The sequence below is a fragment of the Suncus etruscus genome, chromosome 7 (assembly GCF_024139225.1).
Source record: "Suncus etruscus isolate mSunEtr1 chromosome 7, mSunEtr1.pri.cur, whole genome shotgun sequence".
NCBI classification, from domain to species: domain Eukaryota; kingdom Metazoa; phylum Chordata; class Mammalia; order Eulipotyphla; family Soricidae; genus Suncus; species Suncus etruscus.
In genome coordinates, this window is record NC_064854.1 from 23679677 (window position 1) to 23700774 (window position 21098).

General features: G+C 36.2%; 1 protein-coding gene across 2 annotated transcripts in view; it reads left to right on the forward strand.

Moving 5' to 3' along the window:
• Window positions 1-16597, forward strand: part of SLC39A12 (solute carrier family 39 member 12) — a 71013-nt gene extending 54416 nt beyond the window's left edge. For both annotated transcript variants that reach the window (XM_049777770.1, XM_049777771.1), the window contains exon 13: window positions 15804-16597. In XM_049777770.1, the coding sequence (XP_049633727.1) occupies window positions 15804-15932 (129 nt within the window). In that variant the 3' untranslated portion in view covers window positions 15933-16597. The remainder of the gene's footprint in view (window positions 1-15803) is intronic.
• The last annotated feature ends 4501 nt before the right edge of the window (window positions 16598-21098 follow it).

A 21098-nucleotide genomic window follows, 5' to 3' on the forward strand; every position in this document is an offset into this window, starting at 1 on the left:
CCCAGGCATCAGGCTTTCTCTACATAGTTTCGTGCTCTCTGGGCTTAGGTACCCATGGTGCTGCTGTGGCATGGCCTCCAAGAAAGCCCATGCAAGAGAAAGAGGAATGCTGTGTGACTGGAAGCAAAGCTCTCTGACATACCAGCCAACATCCTCTTCGAGTGGGTCTGTGTATTGGGGGGAACTGGGAAATAAAATGTGAGGCAGTTTACAAATGATATCTACTAAGAATACTCTGGTGGTGGGTGTGGTATTGGAACCATGTATGCCAGAAATTCTGGTTGATAATATGATAAATCACAATGCTAACATGGTAAATGAGTAAAGATGAGAACCAAGAATAAAAGTCTACCTCAACCACTCAAGCAAGCTTAGGTGCTTTTCCACTTGTCTTCTCACAGTGCTGGTGAACCTAGCTCCATAAAGACTTCAGGGCCAGAGCAATGGCACAGCATGTAGGGCATTTTCCTTGCATGCAGCCAACCCAGGTTCAATTCCTGACATATGGTAATTCTTTAGCACAGAACCAGGAGTAACCTTGAGTGCTACTATGTGTGGCCCAAAACAAAACAAAACAAAAGACTTACTATTCCATGACCATAAACCAAGTTGAACCCTGTTGTTCTTGAGACTATGTTGAAGTTTCTTGGACTCTGTCCTCGGATACCTAGTTTCACACTCTAAACCTGCAGGCAGCTTTTTGACTAACCTCAATTTGTTTTCAAGTAAGACAATTCTTGACTTTGTCAGGACATGCTTCTTGTCATTCATTGTTCACTCTTGCCACCAGCCATGGAAGTACCAAGAGGAAGTACCTAGAGTCACTAAACAGAATAATTTCCTAGAGATTTTTTTTTTGTAGTTCAATAATTTCCACTCCTCCACATCTCTTGTCACAGTTACTTGCCCTAGCATCCCCACTTTATTTTCCATCTTTGCTAATCCACTAATGATCTATAATCAAGTTGGGTCTACCGAGTAAAACTGTTATCCCTCAAAAAACACATAAGCAATTTTTCCTTAAAATTTGTTGACACATATCCTTTTAAAATATCCACTACATGGGCTGGAGAGACACTATAACAGGGAGAGCTCTTGCCTTGAACCCTAGCAGCACATATAATCCTGTGAATGCCTCTGAACTAATCCCTGAGCACAGAGTCAGGAGTAAGCTCTGAACCCAACCAGAAGTGACCCCAAAACAAAACAAATCCATTGCAGCTAAAGGCATTTAGCTTTGAAAAAAAATAATATTGAAATACATATTTGTTTTCAACAAATATTGTCATTGAAATCAGTGAGTGAAACAGACATTTAAATAATATTTTGCTATGAAAAATTATGAGCATTTAAAAACCACTTCGGGCAACAAAATTAATATAATTTAATATTAACAGTTATTTCTTCACAAAAGCAGTAAGTATGACTCATTCTAGCCAGCTATTCTGAAACACTATTCTTTCTCGAGAAAAAAAATCAAACTATGCTTTTATATTTTCTATTGATAAAATGATTAGTAACCCTGCCTTTGTAAAATTCTGAGGTCTGTAATTGTCAAAAATTGACCACCAAGAATATTTGTAATTTTTAGCTTTCTATGACTCTTTCTACTAGTGTCTCAAACTACATGTGGGGGCACACACATAGACACAGACAAATCTTTCCAAATAATTCATTTTTAGGAGCATACTGAAATAGCTGTGGACTCTTTCTGTATTATAAAATAAAGACTTTCTCCCCTCAGTAAAAAAAAAATTATGAGGTCAAATTGGAAGGTTAATTTAAGTGAAGTCTTCAGTTTGGATGCCTCTCAGATAAGTTGATCAAATGACCCTTGCTTTTTAGTACAATAAGTGAGAACTATCATAAGAAGCTGCCTGATGAAATATGAACTAATTTTAAAATACATCCTAGTTCGGCAAAAAATTTTCATTAGTATTTTGACATGTATTTTGTTTTGATCTAGTATTAATATCAAAATCCTATTCTTTCAGTCCATGATTACAGGATTTCTTTTCCTTTATTAGTCTTTCATTTTACTCAAATACATTAGTAATTTTCATTGTACTTGTAGATTCTAATTCCTTTTCCATTTTTTCTTTTTAATGCTATTATAAATGGAATTGCTTTCTTCATATACTACTCAGGTTTTTTTTTCATATTCTGTATATAAAGTGCGATTAATTTTTCTGCACTGATTTTTGTATCTGGAAACTTTGCAAATCTGTTTCATAGACAAATTAGATTTTTTTTTTTTACAAATTAGATTTTAACATCTGGAGAATATAAAACATCTCAGTACTGGGTCATAATTTTTCAGTCAGTAGGACATGATTTATTTCTTCAGCTCTCTTTTATCGAGGCAGTATAATTAGCAATAGGTTTAATGTTAATGATTTTGGCATTCAGTGTTTCTGCCTCACAGTCCCTCTTGAGTGCCAATATTCCTTCAGCCCTGTCTCTAGGTACTTCCTCGTTTCCTACCCCACTTCCTACCTCTGCCCAGCCAACTCAGTTCCACAAGCAAAATCTTTGATTTACTTCCACTGATGACTATCTTACTCATTACTTGTTTATTCTTCACATCTGAGTGAAATTGAGAGATGTAATTTATAAGCTGTCTTTCTGAAATGAAGGCATTTGCACACCAGAAAATTTCATCATTAGTCAGGTATGTTCTCCCTGTTTTTCAAACTCACTAGAAACATCCATCAGCACTGAGTTACTCTAGTCAGGATCCGGTTTTGTCTTTGTGTTTGATTTTAATTCTAAAACATAGATAAACCTGCATTTATCAAAACCGGAAAATAAAATAAATTTGTTTCTGAAAGCTAAGGAAGATGATGTTTTCTTAATGTGTTTCTCTCTCTTTTGTTTGCTTTTGGGACACACCTAGCAATGCTTAGGTGTTACTTTTGGCTCTGCACTCAGGAATTACTTGTGGTAGTGCTTGGAGGACCATATGGGATGCTGGTAATTGAAATCTGGGTTGGCTGCTTGCAAGGCCAACTCCCCTACCTGTTTACTATTGCTCCAGCTTCCTGTTTTCTTAATTTTTTTTAAAGAACTACATCAGAAATTTGACCCTCCTGTGAAATTTCATGTACTCTTCCGGTATTTTTATGGAGTTTGTGACAGCAAATAGAATCTTTTTTTAGCTAATAAGGACTCATGCCTTTGGTTGTTTATAAGTCTACTCTATGTGAGAGTAGCTTACCACTCTGAAGACATCTCTTAGTGTTTTATGGTCAATCCTGGAGAAAAGTAAAAATGATGTGTCGGTCCGGAGAGATAGCACAGCGGCATTTGCCTTGCAAGCAGCCGATCTAGGACCAAAGGTGGTTGGTTCGAATCCCGGTGTCCCATAAGGTCCCCCGTGCCTGCCAGGAGCTATTTCTGAGCAGACAGCCAGGAGTAACCCCTGAGCACCGCCGGGTGTGACCCAAAAACCAAAAAAAAAAAAAAAATGACGTGTCTTTGTCTCTGTGGTAGAAAATAGAGCAGTCTTCTTAATTTACTAATTTTTCATCATTATGCAACCTTATTTGTGACTTCCAGAAAATCTTCTGGAAAACAAAACAGGAATATTTATCCTATATTTCAGGCATTACATTTTGCAAACAAAAGATAGATTTTGGAGGTATTAAAACATAATACACCTTTTCCTGTCAATTTAATGGGAGGACATCTCTGTGTCTCATGTAACAATCTCTTCTAATATTAATAGATATTATCAAATGATCCCAAAACTCTAGAGAATAATTATTCTAATGCTTAACATTCTTTTTGTCTGTGGAAGAATGGGTATTGAAAATACTATTGCTTGTCATGTACTAATGTTGCAGTGGCTCATTGTAACAGTGTAGTCACTTGAAAAAATTTAGCTGTTAATAGTATGGAAAATATTTGGAGAAAAAAATCTTCACTGTCTAGGGTATAAATAGATTTTTAAATGGCAGTGTCTCGTCTGTCCATTGGCACCAAATAGACCAGCAACTCAAAATATGCTTTAGTTTTTCTTCTTCTGCTCCTTTTCGCCTATATTTTTGTTTTTGGAGTACTAGGAATTTGTGGGTAGGACAGAAATGATGCAGAATAATCTATAATCATTCTGATTTTTTCCCAGAGGTCTTGTGTTTCCCACTCAAATAAGAGTTTTTTGAATGTATGTTAGTCTTAAGATAATCCAACTTTAGGGGCCGGGAAGGTGGTGCTAGAGGTAAGGTGTCTGCCTTGCAAGCGCTAGCATAGGACGGACAGTGGTTCGATCCCCCGGCGTCCCATATGGTCCCCCCAAGCCAGGGGCGATTTCTGAGCACATAGCGAGGAGTAACCCCTGAGCGTCAAATGGGTGTGGCCCAAAAACCAAAAAAAAAAAAAAAGATAATCCAACTTTATTTTTGGTCTGCAACTCTTCATTTGTGCTTCTTCTATTAAGCACTTGAAGTGTGATTAATATGACTAGAAAATATCTGATTTTTAATTAAAAAACTTAATTTTTGGAGCAGGATGAGTTTTTGGCAAAACTAAACATACTACATTGAGAATTTCCATAGAAGATCCTGTCCAATGCCAACTCCCTACATCTGCTATCTCCACTCCTCCTTAGTAGGTTTTACATTGTTAAGCTGGATAACATAACCTTACCATGACTTCCTCATCCAAAGTCCAGAGTTTCATTAAGGTTTATCTGTTGTGTAATATATCTATGGGTTTGGACAAATGACATGCCCCTACTGTTATAGTGTCATACAGCCTCTTCCCTGTCCCAAAACTCTCTATGTTCTATATATTTATTACTTAGCCTTTGTTAACTTCTAGAAAATACTAAACTTTTCATAATCTGTATGGTTTTGCCTTTTTCCATAATGTCAAGTGGTTGGAATCATCTGGAATGATTCTATTGGTATAGGTTTCTTTCACTTGAGAGTCTTCATCTTTAAGTTTTTTTCCAGAACTAATTATGTCTTGAGAGCCTTTCTTTTTTTTTTTTAATACTTTATTGAAACCATTGTGATTTACCAAGTTAGGTTCCAGACATACAATGTTTCAGGGCTAATCCCACCACTAGTCTCAACCTCTCTCCATCAATATTCTCATAGTACATCTCATGCCACTATCCCCTGCCTCCAGCCTGCCAGCAAAACAGATCCGTTTTAAGTTTTGATTGTTCAAGTTTGGGTCTCATAATTTCATTGTTGTTGACTTTGGCTTGGATATTTATTTTTTCTCTTTTTAATATCACCAATACACCTGAGACCTCTTGGCTCCCATTTCTTATCCTTTCATATTTATGTTTTTTCCTCTTCCACTCAATTTCTTTCCTTCTCCTCACTATACTCCGGGCCCAAGCGTACTCTTGATAACCCTCATTTAAAACATTGCATTTCTTCATGCAGTTATTTTAAATACAACATATAAGAGGTATTTATTTTTCTTCATCTGATATCCTTTCTGTTTTAAAGCACAATGGAAAATATTTTATTGTCTACATTTAATACAGTTTATACAATCACTTACTTACTGGTTGTTTCCAAGTTTTTACATTATGAATAAATACGTCATCATTACCTGTGTGTTTGTTTTTTGTGTGAGCCTTAGTTTTTTGGCATAGTTGGGTAAAGATCAATGAATATGATTATTGGATCTTATTGTAAGAATATATTTATTTAGTCTTGGAATAAAACAATAACCAAGAAAATGAGAACTAGGATATAGCAAAGCGATAGAGTAAATTGTCTTACAGAATAAGTATCCAGCTCTCTTCCAAAGTGACTTTTGAACAGTTTTTTGGATTCCAATTAACAATGAATGAGTTCCTGTTCCTTCACATTCTTCTCATCATTTGATGTTGTCAGTTTGGACATTTGGGTCATAGTAATAGTTCTATAGTATCTTGTTTTAATTTGCATTTCTCTGCTGGCATAGAATATGAGACAATTTTTAATAAGCTTATTTGTTGTCTCTTTTTTTATTTTTAATTAAATACCTTGATTACATACATGATTGTGTTTGGGTTTCAGTCATGTAAAGATTTGTTGTCTCTTTTGTGAACATATCTGTTCTGGAACTTTTCCCATATGAAAAACTCTAGGTTGGTAATTTTTTTACTGTTGAATTTTAAGCATTTCTTTTTTTAAAAGCATTTCTTGTATATATTTATAGCAGTATTTTTTAATCAGATGTGTCTTTTACAAATAATTTCTTCCATCTCTGATATATCTACTAATTGTTTTGATATGTCTCCCAAAGTAAATTTTTTACATTTTATTTTAAGGAAGTTCTGTTAAATTATTTATTTCAAGAATAATCATGTCTTAGGTATTGTACCAAAAAAAGACATCACTATTCAAAAGATCATCTTCTTTCCCCCTACATTATCTGCTAGATATTTTATACTTTTCTCTGCCTTTATGGACCTAGGTTTCTATGTCTTCTTGTAGTTTTACACCTTTATTCCATATTTAATGTTCATTGTTACTCCTGAAAACTTTGCTTGCTGTGAAGTCTGCCTATTTGACATTGTGTGGCTGTTCTCATTTTCTTTTTATTAGTGTCAGCATATGTCACTCTATCTTTTTAATATATATATATATATGTACATATATTTATATTTAAAATGGATTTCTCACAGTGTAGTTGTATTTTTAATCTTCCTTAAAAATCTATTATGAACAATGTTCACATCGTTGACATTTTGGCTAATTATTTCTAGCTGGATTAATATTTTTCATACTTATTACTGTTTTCTTCTTATTATCTTGATCTTTGTTGTTATATTTTATCTTCTCCATTTCTCAGCCTTTCCTTTCATTTTTAATTAAGCAGAATTCTCTCTTAGGATATTAATCATACTGGGATTTTTTTGTTAGTTTTTTTTAAAAGGTTGCTTTGAAATTTTCAAAATGTACTTACAACTATTATAACTCTGCTTTCAAATAACATTGTGCTAACTCATGGGTAGCACAAATACTAAGAACAATAAAATATTTTTCATCTATCCTTCCCTTCTGTTTAGTCATTGCAATGATTCACTTAACTGATAGGTAAGCTTATAAAACGCAAATTTATACACATATTCACACAAGCTTACCTAATGAGAAATAGCATTTCTATTATTTTTGACAAATTTATAACTTAGATAAATTAATATTAAAAAAAATTAAGGTTTCTGGGGCCAGCGAGGTGGCACTAGAGGTAAGGTGTCTGCCTTGCAAGCGCTAGCCAAGGGAGGACCGCGGTTTGATCCCTCGGCATCCCATATGGTCCCCCCAAGCCAGGGGCAATTTCTGAGCACTTAGCCAGGAGTAATCCCTGAGCATCAAATGGGTGTGGCCCGAAAAACCAAAAAAATAAATAAATAAAAAGAAAGGTTTCTATTTTACTTCCATTTATTTTCTGAAGTTTTTCCTTTATCTATTTAGATTCTAATTTCTGATTTAGGTAATTTCCCCTCTCTATCTGAAGAATTTATTTGAATATTTATTAGAATACAAGTATACTACCACAGATACTCTAAATATTTAGTTGAAGAATTATTTATTCCTCCTTCACTTGTACTTTTTTAAGGGTGGAAGCACTCAGGACTTATTTCTGGCTCTGCACACAGGGAACACTCCTGTGATCTCATTCAGGAAACCATATGGGATTCTGGAGATTGAGCCTGGGTTGACCCCATACAAGACAAGTGTTTATTCTGCTGCCTATCTCTTTTACCCCCACCTTAGCTTTTGAAGGACAGTTTGGTGGGTAAAGAATGATAAGTTGGTGGTCTTGACTTTAGCATTGTAAATATTTTACCTTACTTGTTTGTTTACATTTTCTTAACCTTGCTATATATGATTGTTTATATCTCATATATTATAATTCTATTTTGTTTGTTTTGTGAGCATACCTGGAAATGCTCAGAGATCATTCCCAATAGTGCTTAAGATACTGTGTGGTTCTGGGGTTTGAACACAGAACTCCTGCACAAAAAGCATCCAGTTTGGTTTTTTGAGCCACTTATCAACTTATCAACTCCCTAATTGTAATCCTTAATTTTGCAACTCTTTAGAGAAGATACTTTCACCTTTTGCTCTTTAAGGAGTGTTCTTAATATTTTATTTTCTGCAAACAATATGGTTATGTGTAGATTTTGTTGGTACTTAGTAGCCTGCTTGATTTTTTCTGAACCTCCTGAATCTGTTTTGATACTAATTGGGAAAATTGCCAGTTACTGTTACTTTAGGCATTGGTTATATTCTTTTCTCCTTCTGTTCTTCACATTACACATATGTTAGATCTTTTCTATTACTCTTGGATATGTGTTTGCTTTTAGCATATTTTTCTACTTTCCCATTGAGGCTTGATTTTTTTTAATGTTCTACCTTGAGTCCAGAGAATTTTCTCATCTACATCCAGTTTATATTGGAGCATTCAAATCATATCTTATTTCTGCTCATCTCTAACATTTCTTTTCCATTCTTTTAGAATATCTGTCATTCCTCTGCATATAGTATCTGTGATTTCTTCTAGCCTACCTTTTCTCAACAGTTCTGAACAAAAATGAATCACAGTCTTTAAATTGATCTGATGTCAGCCTTCTTGTCATACCTGGGACTGATGGTGTTCCGTCTCTTCAAACTGTTTTTAGTATTCCTTGCTATTTCGGTGGAAAAGATGACGTGCTGTGCTGAGTAAAAGTGTGGTAAATAATGTCAAAGTGGAGGGAAAGCCTTCTGTAGTACTCCACTTAATCATTTGAGGAGCTTTTCCTCCCAGCCTGTCAGCTTCCTGTCCCTTGTTCCCAGATTGAAGAGAATGGCAGTAGAGGCTGGAGTTGGCTATTTCTCTTTTCCTGGAAGGCTGAACTAATGAAATCACTTCTTCCGACAGCAGACTTTATTCAGAACAAAAGGCTATGATATATTTGAGATGGTTCACTTCCTCAGCTCTTCCTTGCCCTTCCTCATGAGAGGATTTTACTCTAAAGTTTACTGTGAGAACCTGGTAGAGTTACTGGCAAGAAAATGAACAAGCGTGTGTAGTGAGAATGAAGAGGGATTGTGGGGTGTCCGCCACTGTAGCTTCCTTTTTCCCTAGAGTTATCAGCTCTTGGTCATGTTTGTCTATACGGAGCTTCTCACGGCAAGCCAGCTTCAGTTGCAGCTTAGGTTTCACTAGCCTGGTGAAGGTGCTCACAGAGGCCTTTTCTGTTAAAATTTGTGATTCTCTGTATCTACCTATCTTTCTCTCTACTTTTGGTCTCACAGCTTTCTTCAGTACCTCAATTTTCTGACATCGCTAAGAATAATAGTTTATTTTTCCATTTGTGCAGCTATTTAGTTGTTGTTAGGATGAAGCAGCCACTTCTGATGACTTTTTTTCCTTGCTACGTTAGAAGTTGGAAGTCTTCCATATTCTTCCATATTCCCCAGAGTTTGCCCAGGCAAATAGGTAGTTATATATTTGCAAGGTACATAGTGACTTTGGGGTACATGTTTCCACTTTTTTTTTTGGTCATATATGATTCTTCAGCAAGCAGGAAAATCAGCAATTTAGCCATTGAGAAATAAAGTCACCATCTAGATTATGGACTCAATGAGTTCTACAAAATAAGTCTTTGAGTTCTGTTTTTTTTTCCTCCTGTTTCTGCATGCCTGAACAAGAAATTATACTCAAATGACAAATTTGCTTTTTTAAGGGACATCACCCAATTTCTTCAATAAATAAATATTGAACCTCTTTAGCTGAATCACACATTATTATAATAAAAGATCTTTGGAAATTTGTTTACTTTATATCAGAAGCATAAATGACTGAGTTTTCTTTGCAATATTAACTCTGAAACTTAAATGTACAGAAGAGACAAAGCCTTAGCACTAGGATTATTGTTTTAAGATTATAGACTTTCCACTGTGATGGTTTCTCCCTAGTATGTAATTTGTCCATGGAAACATGGCATTTTTATTCAACTCTTTTTCCTGATGGATCTTAACATTGTAGGCGAGCACTCCTTGTAAAGTTTCAGTTTAACCAGGAATACAATTAGGAGAATGGACTTATGTTTAATCCTTTAATAAATTATTACTTTCTGAACTGTTAAGAAACTTACCTGCTTCTCAATTAGTTAAAACTAGATTAGCTTGGTTTGGGTTTTTTTGTTTTTGTTTTTGTTTTTGTTTTTGTTTTGGAGGGTAGTCTTGGTACACCTCTGAAAAATATTTTTCAATTGTATTTGAGGCAGTGATTTAGAATCCTACCAATAATAGGTTTTCATGCATGCAACCTTCCAATACCAGTCTCCAGCAATGTCTTTGTCTCTCCACTGTGGTCTCAGCACAGTCCACCTCCTACTGTCCCCTGCCATTGGTAGGCTGTTCTGTAGAGCAGTTTTCATGATCTATTGCCTTTAAGCATTTGTTATTTTCTTGCTTTGTTTTTTTATAGCTCACATATGAGAGAAATTATTCTGTGTCTGCCCCTTTCCTTTTGACATTTTTACTTAGCATGATCTTCTCTAGATACATCTATATAGCAGTAATTGCTTGATTTTTTTGTGCCTGATTTAAAATTGAAAAGGAAACTTTACAGTAGAAGGCTCAAGTTTCTTTCTGGTAAAAACTTTGCAGAAGTTCTTGACTATCATATCTTGGCATTCACTGGTCTGAGTTCAGAAACTTCCTAAGTATGGAGGCAAGTAGAAGAAAGGAAGAGAAATGTCTCCTTCGTCCTCTCAGTCTTTCTTGTGAAACATCAGACATAGCAGGAGGAAATAAACAGTTTATTGCATTTATATGGGAAATCTATATCCAACTATGGTTTGCCAAGTCAGTGATTAAAATGGGAGTTTTCATCCTGAATCCAGAAGAAAGGAGGAGACTTGTGTGAAGACAAGGTGGATGTGTCACTGAGGAAAACATTTCTAGAACTAGATGTTTGTTCTTTCAGGTGATAGGTTTTACAGATAGAGGGGCTATTTTTGGCAATTATCCTCATTCTGAGTCAGACCCAAATTTCCATTCTTTTCGGAGTTAAAGGAGCCATATAAAGGTTTTTGGAAGATTGCAGCACCTCAGCTGGCCTCGGCTCAAAACAATTTCTGTGCTAAAGTGGATCATCTTGGGGCAGCCTGTTCTGAACTTCTTGAGAAAGGCCTCTCCAAAAGCAGAAAAGGAAGTTATTTTCTACTTCAAATTTCCCTGAGTTTCTGGCAGGAATCTAAGAACATTGCTCTTAGCTCTATCTTTGGGCTATTGGCTAATATTTTTTTTCTCCTCCTGCAACTTTTTGTTGTAGTATTAACATACTCTAGCCATCATTTCACCCACCCACCCCCATCCTAGGGTATGATTCATCATCTAAATTTTTTCTGTAAAATATTTAATTGTCCTGAAGAGGAAAGATACTTGAGATAATGGTAGAACTAGACGTTTCTTAAGAATCTTTAAAACAGAAACATGTATATACATTTGAAAATGAATTTACATGTTTATTTTTCTTTAAAATGCAGTAACCAAAATTATATTAAAAAGAGTATATTTGGAAAAAATAAAATGCTGTAATCAGATATGGGTTGAGCTTTGGCATTTCATGTTTATATGTTTTGGAAAGCCTTCCTGTAGGGCTTTCTGGCATTTTGGTATATATCCAAGGAGACATTATGGTTCATACGTTCAGCCATAGTCATCCAACTATTGTTTCAAAAATAACCCTAGCTAGGTTTATTCGCCAGTCCATATATGTGTTGATATAAAAAATTCATATAGGTCATCCAAGTAAATTGGAAGCTTTTGTATCAAATGACAGTAACTTGGACATGTGGATTTGCATGTGAAGAGGAGCATAATAAACCATCCCCAAATATGCCTCAATATAAGGATTATATTGAGATGGTTATTTTTAAGAAACAGCAGACATAGGGAAAACTGAAAAATCAAGGTGAATTGCCCTTTTGTAAGAAAGAGAAAACTTTCCTTTTGTGAGGGTGTTTCCCCGATGGTACCAGTAAGAGAGGAAAGACAACATCTCTGAAATCTCCTCATTGTAGAAAAAGTGGTGAGTTAAATATGTACAATCAGTAATACCACTGCTTAATGTGTTTATGCTGGGAACTACCTGTAACTTCCCTTCCCATCTCTTCACAGACATCCCAATTCTGCATCTTTGCTGGAAATTTTATTTAAGTTGCTATTTTTAATGATTCTGTTTTATCAAGTCTTATGCCAGAGGTACACATACTAGTAAACATTTCCTTTTCTTCTGTTTTTGTTTGTTTTTATTTTTAATTATTTTTTGTTTTATGGACCATACCCAACGGTTCTCAAAGATCTTTTTTGTCAGTACTCTGGTGACCATATAGGGATTGAACTTGGGTTAGGTGCATACAAGCCAGTGCTCTACCCACTGGACTATCACTAGTATTCCTATTTTCCTCCTGTTATTTAGCCTTTTCTTAGACAGGTTGTCATAGCCAAGAACTAGAAAATAGAGGGAAAATTCTTTCTTGCAACAGTATGTGACAAAGTTAGACTATTTTTTATAAATTTTTAAAAAGGGCATATTGTCTGCCTTGAAAACAGAACCAGTGACAAATTTATCATACAACAAGGTAGTAACAAAGAGACGGAGGCAACACAGTGAGAAAACTGATCTGCACAGTTGAGTGTGATATAGTTTGGGGTACACTCAAAAATCTAAAACAGACCTACTGGAAGGAACAAAGTCAGAGGCATAGAGGGAAGAAGAGAAGAAATTCTATAGAGTTATGTACATGTATTCGTATGTATGCATGTGTCCATGATATTCAAATGTATGCATATATCCATATGTGTTCATATGTATATAAGTTCTTATGGTGTTTATGTAGTCATGTGTATTGACAGGCATAAACTTTCCTTGGCCTGCCAAAAATTGGTTGCTGATTCATTCAAAAAAATAAAAAAATAACTGACTATTCTGTTGCTAAGTGTTTATAATCATCAGTGCTCAGACCATTTGTTGGTACCTTAAAACAATTGTTTTAACCTGGTTCAGTAACCTGTGATAGGGCCCAAAGAAAGAGAATGATATTTCTGTTATGGCTCAATATTCTGACCCACTTTAAAAGTAGATCCGCAGGTAAGTCAAGCTTCACTTGACTTTTCACACAAAAGATCTGTACCCTGGCATTCTGAGAACCTGAGAATTGCTAGGGAAAGATTAACTGCTAGACAACACAAGAGAATGAGTGCAGAACCAGTTGCAAGGCTTGAGCAAATATAAATCTGTGGGTGGTCAAAAACAAAAGAAACAAAAGCAAACAATGAAAGACACGGATGCTTTGAAAATTCACTTCAAGTCTGAACTAGGGCCATTTTATCATGTTTGCATCTTATCTAAAATATTCTCTTCTACAAAAATTCATGCAAAACAAATCCCAATGTACTCAAAAAATGATTAATACTTTATGAGTATTTCCCAAGATCTTTCTACAAACTGCTTCTGTTTTATCGACGATGAGCAGCAGCCAAATGGTACTAGAGAGAGCAGAGGTAAGATAAGTTGTTAATTAGCCATTTATTGTATACATGAATATTAATTGTGCATTTGAAACACAAGGAGAGGAAACAACACAAAGACTTTGTCCAGTCTTAGAAACTAAGATGAATGAAAAGTTGAGATCACATGAATAGAAATGGCATAATCACATCTCAAAAAAACAGCATGCAATACAGATGAAGGAGACAAAAGAAAGTCAGGTATATCATCCAACTTTGTAGTAAACTGAAAATTGCTTGAAAACTACTGAGAATGAGAAGTATTTGAGAAACCTGATACATATTTCTTGTTATCTTTTCAAAAGTGTCGTTGATTGCAAGCTCTTTGAAATTATTCTGTGAATTTTCAAGTCACCATTTCAAATGTATACTATATCAAGAATCCTGCATGATAGCTCTACAGAATGTCATGTTTAAACATGACAGAAAAAAAGGTCAAACAAGCCACATATTCTTTTAAAAATTTTGATCCAGGGAACATTTCTGGAATTTAATCCCACTGTGTCTGAGTCTACTGCCCCACTCAGAACCCTAGATCTTATGCCACATCAAATTTTAAGCTCTGAGAAAAAAAGCATTTAGAGAGTTCTAGTACAGAAATACAGCATTCAACAAGTCACCTTTTTTATCATTGCTACTAACCTACAATTTTTGCATGTTTTATTGACCTGATTTTTTTCATGCTAGATAAAGCAACCCAGTAGTTCCCAACTGCAGATGATTTTTAACCCCAGATAAATTTTTGACAGCTTCCAATGATGTTTTTTTGGTGGTGAGAACCGAGGGCAGCGCCATCTAGTGGCTAGACACCAGGGATCCTGCCAGTGTCGGTTGACACACAAGAAGGGACTCCAAAGCAAGAATGATGGTGGTGGGAATGTTGCACTGGTGAAGGGGGTTATTCTGTTTATGACTGTAACCCAACTACAAACATGCTTGTAATCATGGTGCTTAAATAAATATTTATATAAAAAAGACAGAAAAGAAGGACGATCCATTCCATAATGTCAGTAATACATGCCCGGGTTGAATTCAGTCTCGTATCCAGTTGACTTGAGCCTCTTCTCTAGCTGAACAGAAACTATGATTCAACTAACACACTCATTCTAGCCTTCGTTGAGTGATTTTAAATAATGGTGAGACAAACGCATTGAGAAAGCAGATGCTTTCTTTAACCTTTTGCTCAAAAGGGTGTTATTTTATAATATAGTTGCCACTTGTCTCTCTGAGAACAAATTTTAGCCTTAGTCAGCAAGTCTTTGATCATCTCTTTGGGGAAAAATAAATTCTTTTAGTGCTTAGCAGTGCATCTAATACTTTTTATGAACCACTCTGATCCTTTAATAAACCTTTAATAATCAATTTAAATTTAAAAGCTTTCTTTTTATCTTCTTTTTTTGGTTTCTCGGTCACACCTAGTGCTCAGGAGCTACTTCTGGCTCTGTGTAGAAATTGCTCCTGGCAGGCTCAGGGAACCATATGAGATGACAGGGATCGAACCTGAGTTAGCCACGTGCAAGGCAAACACCCTACCCATTGTGTTATTGCTCTAGCGGCAAACAAAATATATGAAGAATTGATCTTGGGAGATCAGTCATAGTACAGTAGGTGTGGTATTTGCCTTGAAAGTGGCTGACCCAAGTCTGATCCCCCACAGCCCATATGGTGTGTCCAAATGGTATAACTTTCTTATGTCAAGAATGAACAAGATCTTGGCATTACTTTCAAACTTAGTAAGGACGTTCTTACTGGATAGCTACTCTCTCACACATTCTGTGCCATAACTGTGTGGTTGAATTTAATGTTGGCCAGAAGGAAAAGTTCTACTTCCCAACTCCTGAAGATTCTCCTTTTATCCAGAATGTTCCTTTAGAGGGCTAAAGTTAGAGAACCAAAGGGAACCGAGTACCGCCAGGAGAGATCCCTAAACATAGAGTTAGTAGTAAACCCTGACCATTGCCAGATGTGGCTCCAAAACAAAAACAAATAAAAAGAGATGATTTTGCATTCAGTTGATAACTATGTCATCATTTTAATCAAAATAACTGTGCTGCTGATTTTAAGAATTCTGGTTACACTATGATTCTACTAACTGCAATCAAATGGTTGAATCTCACATGTTAAGGTTTTGAGAAGAGAAGGTAGGTATTAAGCCTCTTGTAACTGGGGAATTTGAAAGGTTATTAGGTTCTAAATAACAAGAGTCCCTTGAGTTTTCCCACCAAACTTTTCCCAGCAGTGAATATATCTGGATCTTACTCTGATTTTTTATTCTTTTTTTAGCTTCCTGAAATGACTCATGTTCAAACACGGCGACCCTGCTTGATGTTTCTCCTGCAAAACTTTGGATTGTTTGTAGGTTGGCTTTCTCTCTTACTCTTGGCTATATATGAACAAAATATTATAATATGAAACTCAAGATACTTAAAAATAAATTTACATGGCCTCATTTTGTTTCTTTCACTACACTCTGTGGAGATTGATACATTTTGTTTTTATCAGAGATAAAGGATATGCCTTCTAGTTCATTAACTTATTAATTTTATAATACAATTTTTGTTTGGATACTAGATAGAAATCAGGTTGTGCTCCATTGAAATGTTTCTTCAACGCCATGATGTTAATACCTTTCAGTAATTACTGAATTTTAAATTATTTCTAAAGTTAAAAATATTCTTTCCTTAATAAAGAATGTATGTAGAGTTTGAAGTCAAGAGTTGGGATAAAATTTGGTGCAATTTCTTTGATGTCAATAGTATGCATTTTTCCCCTGAGATTATAAACCACAAGCAAATAAAATTGTGAACAAATGTAATAAAGCCTAGTTTTAGTGTGATGGTTTATATTACCTTCTATTACTGGATGTCATTTTTGGATATTATTGCCCACTGGAAAATATAGAACCTTCACCTGGATGTATTACTCACTAGCTCATAAATGCTCATAAGAAAGTAAACATGGGAAGCCTAAAATGTTAGATTATACCTTATTTTACCCAAAACAAAGATCATTCTTTGTATCTATGTATTAACAACTTGGTTTCACCCAAAATAAAGATCATCCCTGGTTTCTTTATATCTGTTTGTCTGCAACTTGGCTTTACCCAAAATAAAGATTTTCTTAGCATTTATCAAGCAAACCTGAGCAGGACTAGCTTAGGATAGGCCTTCTGTCCTTACTCCCCGATCTGCTGGGGGTGGTCTCTTCACTCAATAAAAACTGCAGTCTGTTTTTTTCTACCTTTCAAAAATGAAAGTAATTTCCCCTACATCACATTTCTATCTCATCCATGACTTGAAAGAAGTGTTTCCTTGTTTACTTTGGCCACAGGTATTTCACTCCCATTACACTAAAGTATAATACTCTAGAAATCTTCTCTATAATAACCAAGCAAAATATTTTCTATGCAAGTAGAACAGAAAATCTAAAAGTGGTGTTTCAATATTTTTAAAAGAATTAAGCCTGTGCCATGCAGTACAGGTATGTATAAACACACAGGTATTTAACACAGGAAGCAGTTTATATTCTCCAATGAAACAGAGAAGTCCAAACATCATGTGAGTAAGTAACTTCATGACATACACAAGCAATGTTGGTGATCACCTAGAAAAATGAATAAAATAGAACACAACTCTGGCCTTAGTCATTTCAATAGATGCCTATTATTGGGCCTGATGATTTCAACAAGGGAGAAAGCCCATTTTCCTGCTAAAATGACTCATTGTTTGCAAATATATCTCCCCATATCCTACTCATCAATAGGTAGACGTGACGTGGCCCGCCCATCAAATCTTTTCCAGCTGCTTTGTTTTCATTTCAAGACAAAGTTGTATGATAATGATAATGTTGATGATGAAGATGATGTTGTAGAACTTGGTTGAAGGGAGGTATCATCAGAGAGTGGAATGATTCCCCCCAGTGTCCATACCAACTGAACATGCTCAACAATTGTTGAACAACAATGTTCAGTCAACTCTGAAACCCCAGGTGATGTGACAATACACTGCTCTGTCCTGCCTGTTTCTTATTCTTTTCCTGTGGGCCTGACCACTTTCAGATAATATTAAAGCATATGCTGCTGGTCTGGCTCCCCACTCATTAGTTCTGCACTGACCAGGTAGAAATCAGGACACCTGACTTCCAGAAAGAGCAGGTACATACAGGCACGTGATGTGCTCAAGTTCTACAGGATTTCACCGACTAAGTTGATGAACACTTAACAAATCTCAAACTCCACCCTGGATCCAAGTGTCAAAATTCTTTGCCTGCTGGTCTCTGATCATCAGATGGGTCCCAGGATGTTATACATGAATGGTAGATTTATTCATATTTCTGATGTTCCAATGTGCCAATCTTCTCTTGTCAAGAGTAGATGAACAAAAACACTTGGTTCAACCTGCTGTGGAGGTTTCTCACAAGAAACAAAGCCAAGTTCTGAATTTGCTATTAGCTTTCATTTAAAATCATTTTACTTAGACATGCTCAGATGTCTCTTTGTCCCAAGCTCAAGTTTACTTGGAGATTTAGGGCCACAATCTAAAACACACTGGGGACACCTCTAACTTTGTATTCTAGGGTCTTTCCTGAACAGATATATTGATTCTAGATCTTCTTTATGTTTTCACATACTCACTGTCTCTGCTCGCCAAGGCTAAGTCTAAAGTTCATTTTATAATGGTGTAATCTTCATACCCTTGCATTGAGTCGTAAGCCCAGTTGGATGAGAATTTTGGGGTCGGGGACATGCTTACAAAATATTGGTGAACTACTCACTTCATAACCTTCACCACTGGCAAGTTCAATTTAACCCACCAGTAAGGCTGTGAATACAACACATAGGAAATTTCAGGAAATAAGACCACTTTAATGGGCAGATCAGGGTATCTTGCAAATCTCCCATTAGTGATTAATATCTAAGCAGAGACATGTTAACTAAAAGTCATCTTCAGGGGAAGCCTAGGAATAAATAATGTGCTACAACTAGTTAGAGATCATATTTAGTGAGCACCTCAGGCCCCTCTCCCCCACTCCCATATAACTAACTCTTCTTGGTCCAGCTGCATCCGGTGGAATCTTGCTAGTCCTGATCAACCATTTAGAAGCCTGAGTTGAACCTTCACTCACCAGCAGTATTAGATTCACTAGAAATTCTCTTGTCTTCAAAATTGAGTAATGCTGATTTAAAAAAAAAATTATGACAATGGGGCCAGAGAGATAGCACAGCAGTAAAGTGTTTGCCTTAGATGCAGAAGGACAATGGTTCAAATCCCAGCATTCCATATGGTCCCCCGAGCCTACCAGGAGTGATTTCTGAGCATAGAGCCAGGAGTAACCCCTGAGCACTGCCGGGTGTGGCCCAAAAACAAAACAAAAACATTATGACAATGATTTGCTTCTAAATATGGATGGAGTCTAAATTTCGATTGTTGACCCCCTTCCACCTTTAACTTGTGTAAGTTATGTGCTACTCACCAAGTTTGGGGGGGGTACTTAGTGTTATCCTTGAAACTACATTTCTCAGTAATGCTGGAGTCGTCTGGGTTGGTCTAAATTTAGGATTATGCTGTGTTTCTACTTGGTGATTGATTTGTTTATTTTTTAGTCACTGAAAAAGAAATGCTTCCTAACTGAAACCAAAGAAGAAATGGCACCGAATTCTCTGAATATCCATCATTCCCTCACAGGGCTGTCTTCTGGGAGAGGGAACTAGTGAGAGAGGGAATCTTGGGGAGCCTGAGTGTCGGGCTTAGGGAGAGGATCCAAGGCTGCATAGCCATGTATAGCTTCATGTCTGGGACCAGGTGACAAATTAGTGTGCCCAGAAATGATGACGACCATCCTCCCCTTCCCACCCAGAACCCAGGCTTTGGTGGTGAGTCTGTGGCTATCTCTGAAGACTCACCTCTCTCAGGAGACAGCACTTGTCTTTCTTCATTTTGTCTTCCTAACTGGAAGGGACTGTTTATTCCTTAGGCTGCTAATCATGACAGTGAACTGTGAAAATCAGTTTAGGTATCTGACATGACCCTCAGAATTAAGATTCCGAACTGAAATCTTAGGTCAAATGTTTGTGATGCCACTTAACAGTTAAGAGAACAGCATTTCCATTCATGTAAAATCAGGCTAAATTTGACCTTCCATTAACATGAAAAAAATCAATGGCCTTCTTATACACCAATAATGATAGAAAAGAAATGGACAACCCCATTTATATTAGTGCCACACAAAATCTAATACCTTAGAGTCAACTAAAGAGGTGAAAGACCTATAGAATGAAAACTATAAAAAATTGCTTCAAGAAATAAAAGAGGACACAAGAAAATCGAGACATATATCCTGCTCATGGATTGGGAAGATTAATATCATTAAAATGGCAATACTCCTCCCAAAGCATTTTACAGATTTAATGCAATCCCTCTAAGGATATTCATGACCTTCTTCAAAGAATTTGATCAAACACTCCTGAAATTCATCTGTAACAATAAAAACATCCACAAATAACTAGAGCAACCCTTTGGAAAAAGAATATGGGAGACATCACTTTTCCCAACTTTATATTGTATTACAAAGCAATATTACAAAGCAACTTTAAATTGTATTACAAAACAGCATTGTATTGGAATAAAGACGGACCCTCAGATCAGTGTAATAGGCTTAAGTACTTAGAGAATATTTTCAGACATACAATCAATTAATCTTTAATAAAGGTGCAAGAAACGCAAAATGGAATAAGGAAAGCCTCTTCAAGAAGTAGTGCTGGGACAAATGATCAGCCAACATGCAGAAAAGCAAACTCACACTTCCATCTAACACCATGCACAAAGGTCAAATCCAAATGGGTTAAAGACCTTGGTTATCAAACCTGGGACCATAATGTGTATAGAAAAAGAAAAACATGTAGGTAAAACACTCCATTACATTGAGACTAAAGGCATCTTAAAGGAGGAAACAGCACTCCCCAAACAAGTGGAAGCGGAGATAAACTGATGAAACTATGTTAAGCTGAGAAGCTTCTGCACCTCAAAGGAAATAGTGACTAAAATACAAAAGCCACTATAGAATGGGAAAAACTATTCTCCCAATACTCATTCTAATACTAAGGATGTGGATGTCATATAATGAAACCTTTCAGAGAGGAAGAGCCAAGGACCAGGGTTATCAGAACTTGATTTCAACTCAGAGTTAAAGGGAGACCAAATCATGGTTCCCTATTCCACAGTGTTTGCCTATGGGTAAAATTTTCTGAGTGTGGCTGTCCCTTAGGGTTCACAGAACTTGCTACAGGTTATTCTATACAGGTAAGCTGCACAGACTGCACCCCTCAGTGCAGGGGGAATAATCCCCTCTTTGTCATGCTATTACTTTCTTAGGGATCTTTCTAAACCCAGTGGAATTTGTAAAACAGATGAGAAATTAGAGAGATATTCACAGATCCAAAAAGATGTCATTGCCTTTGATGGTCCATGATAGCCTTGTTCTGGCCTCAGCCCCTTAACTCTTTTCTCCCTCACAGAGCCACTTCTTCCACCCAGATTCCACATTCACACCTTCCCCCACCCCACTCCTTATTCCACTTCG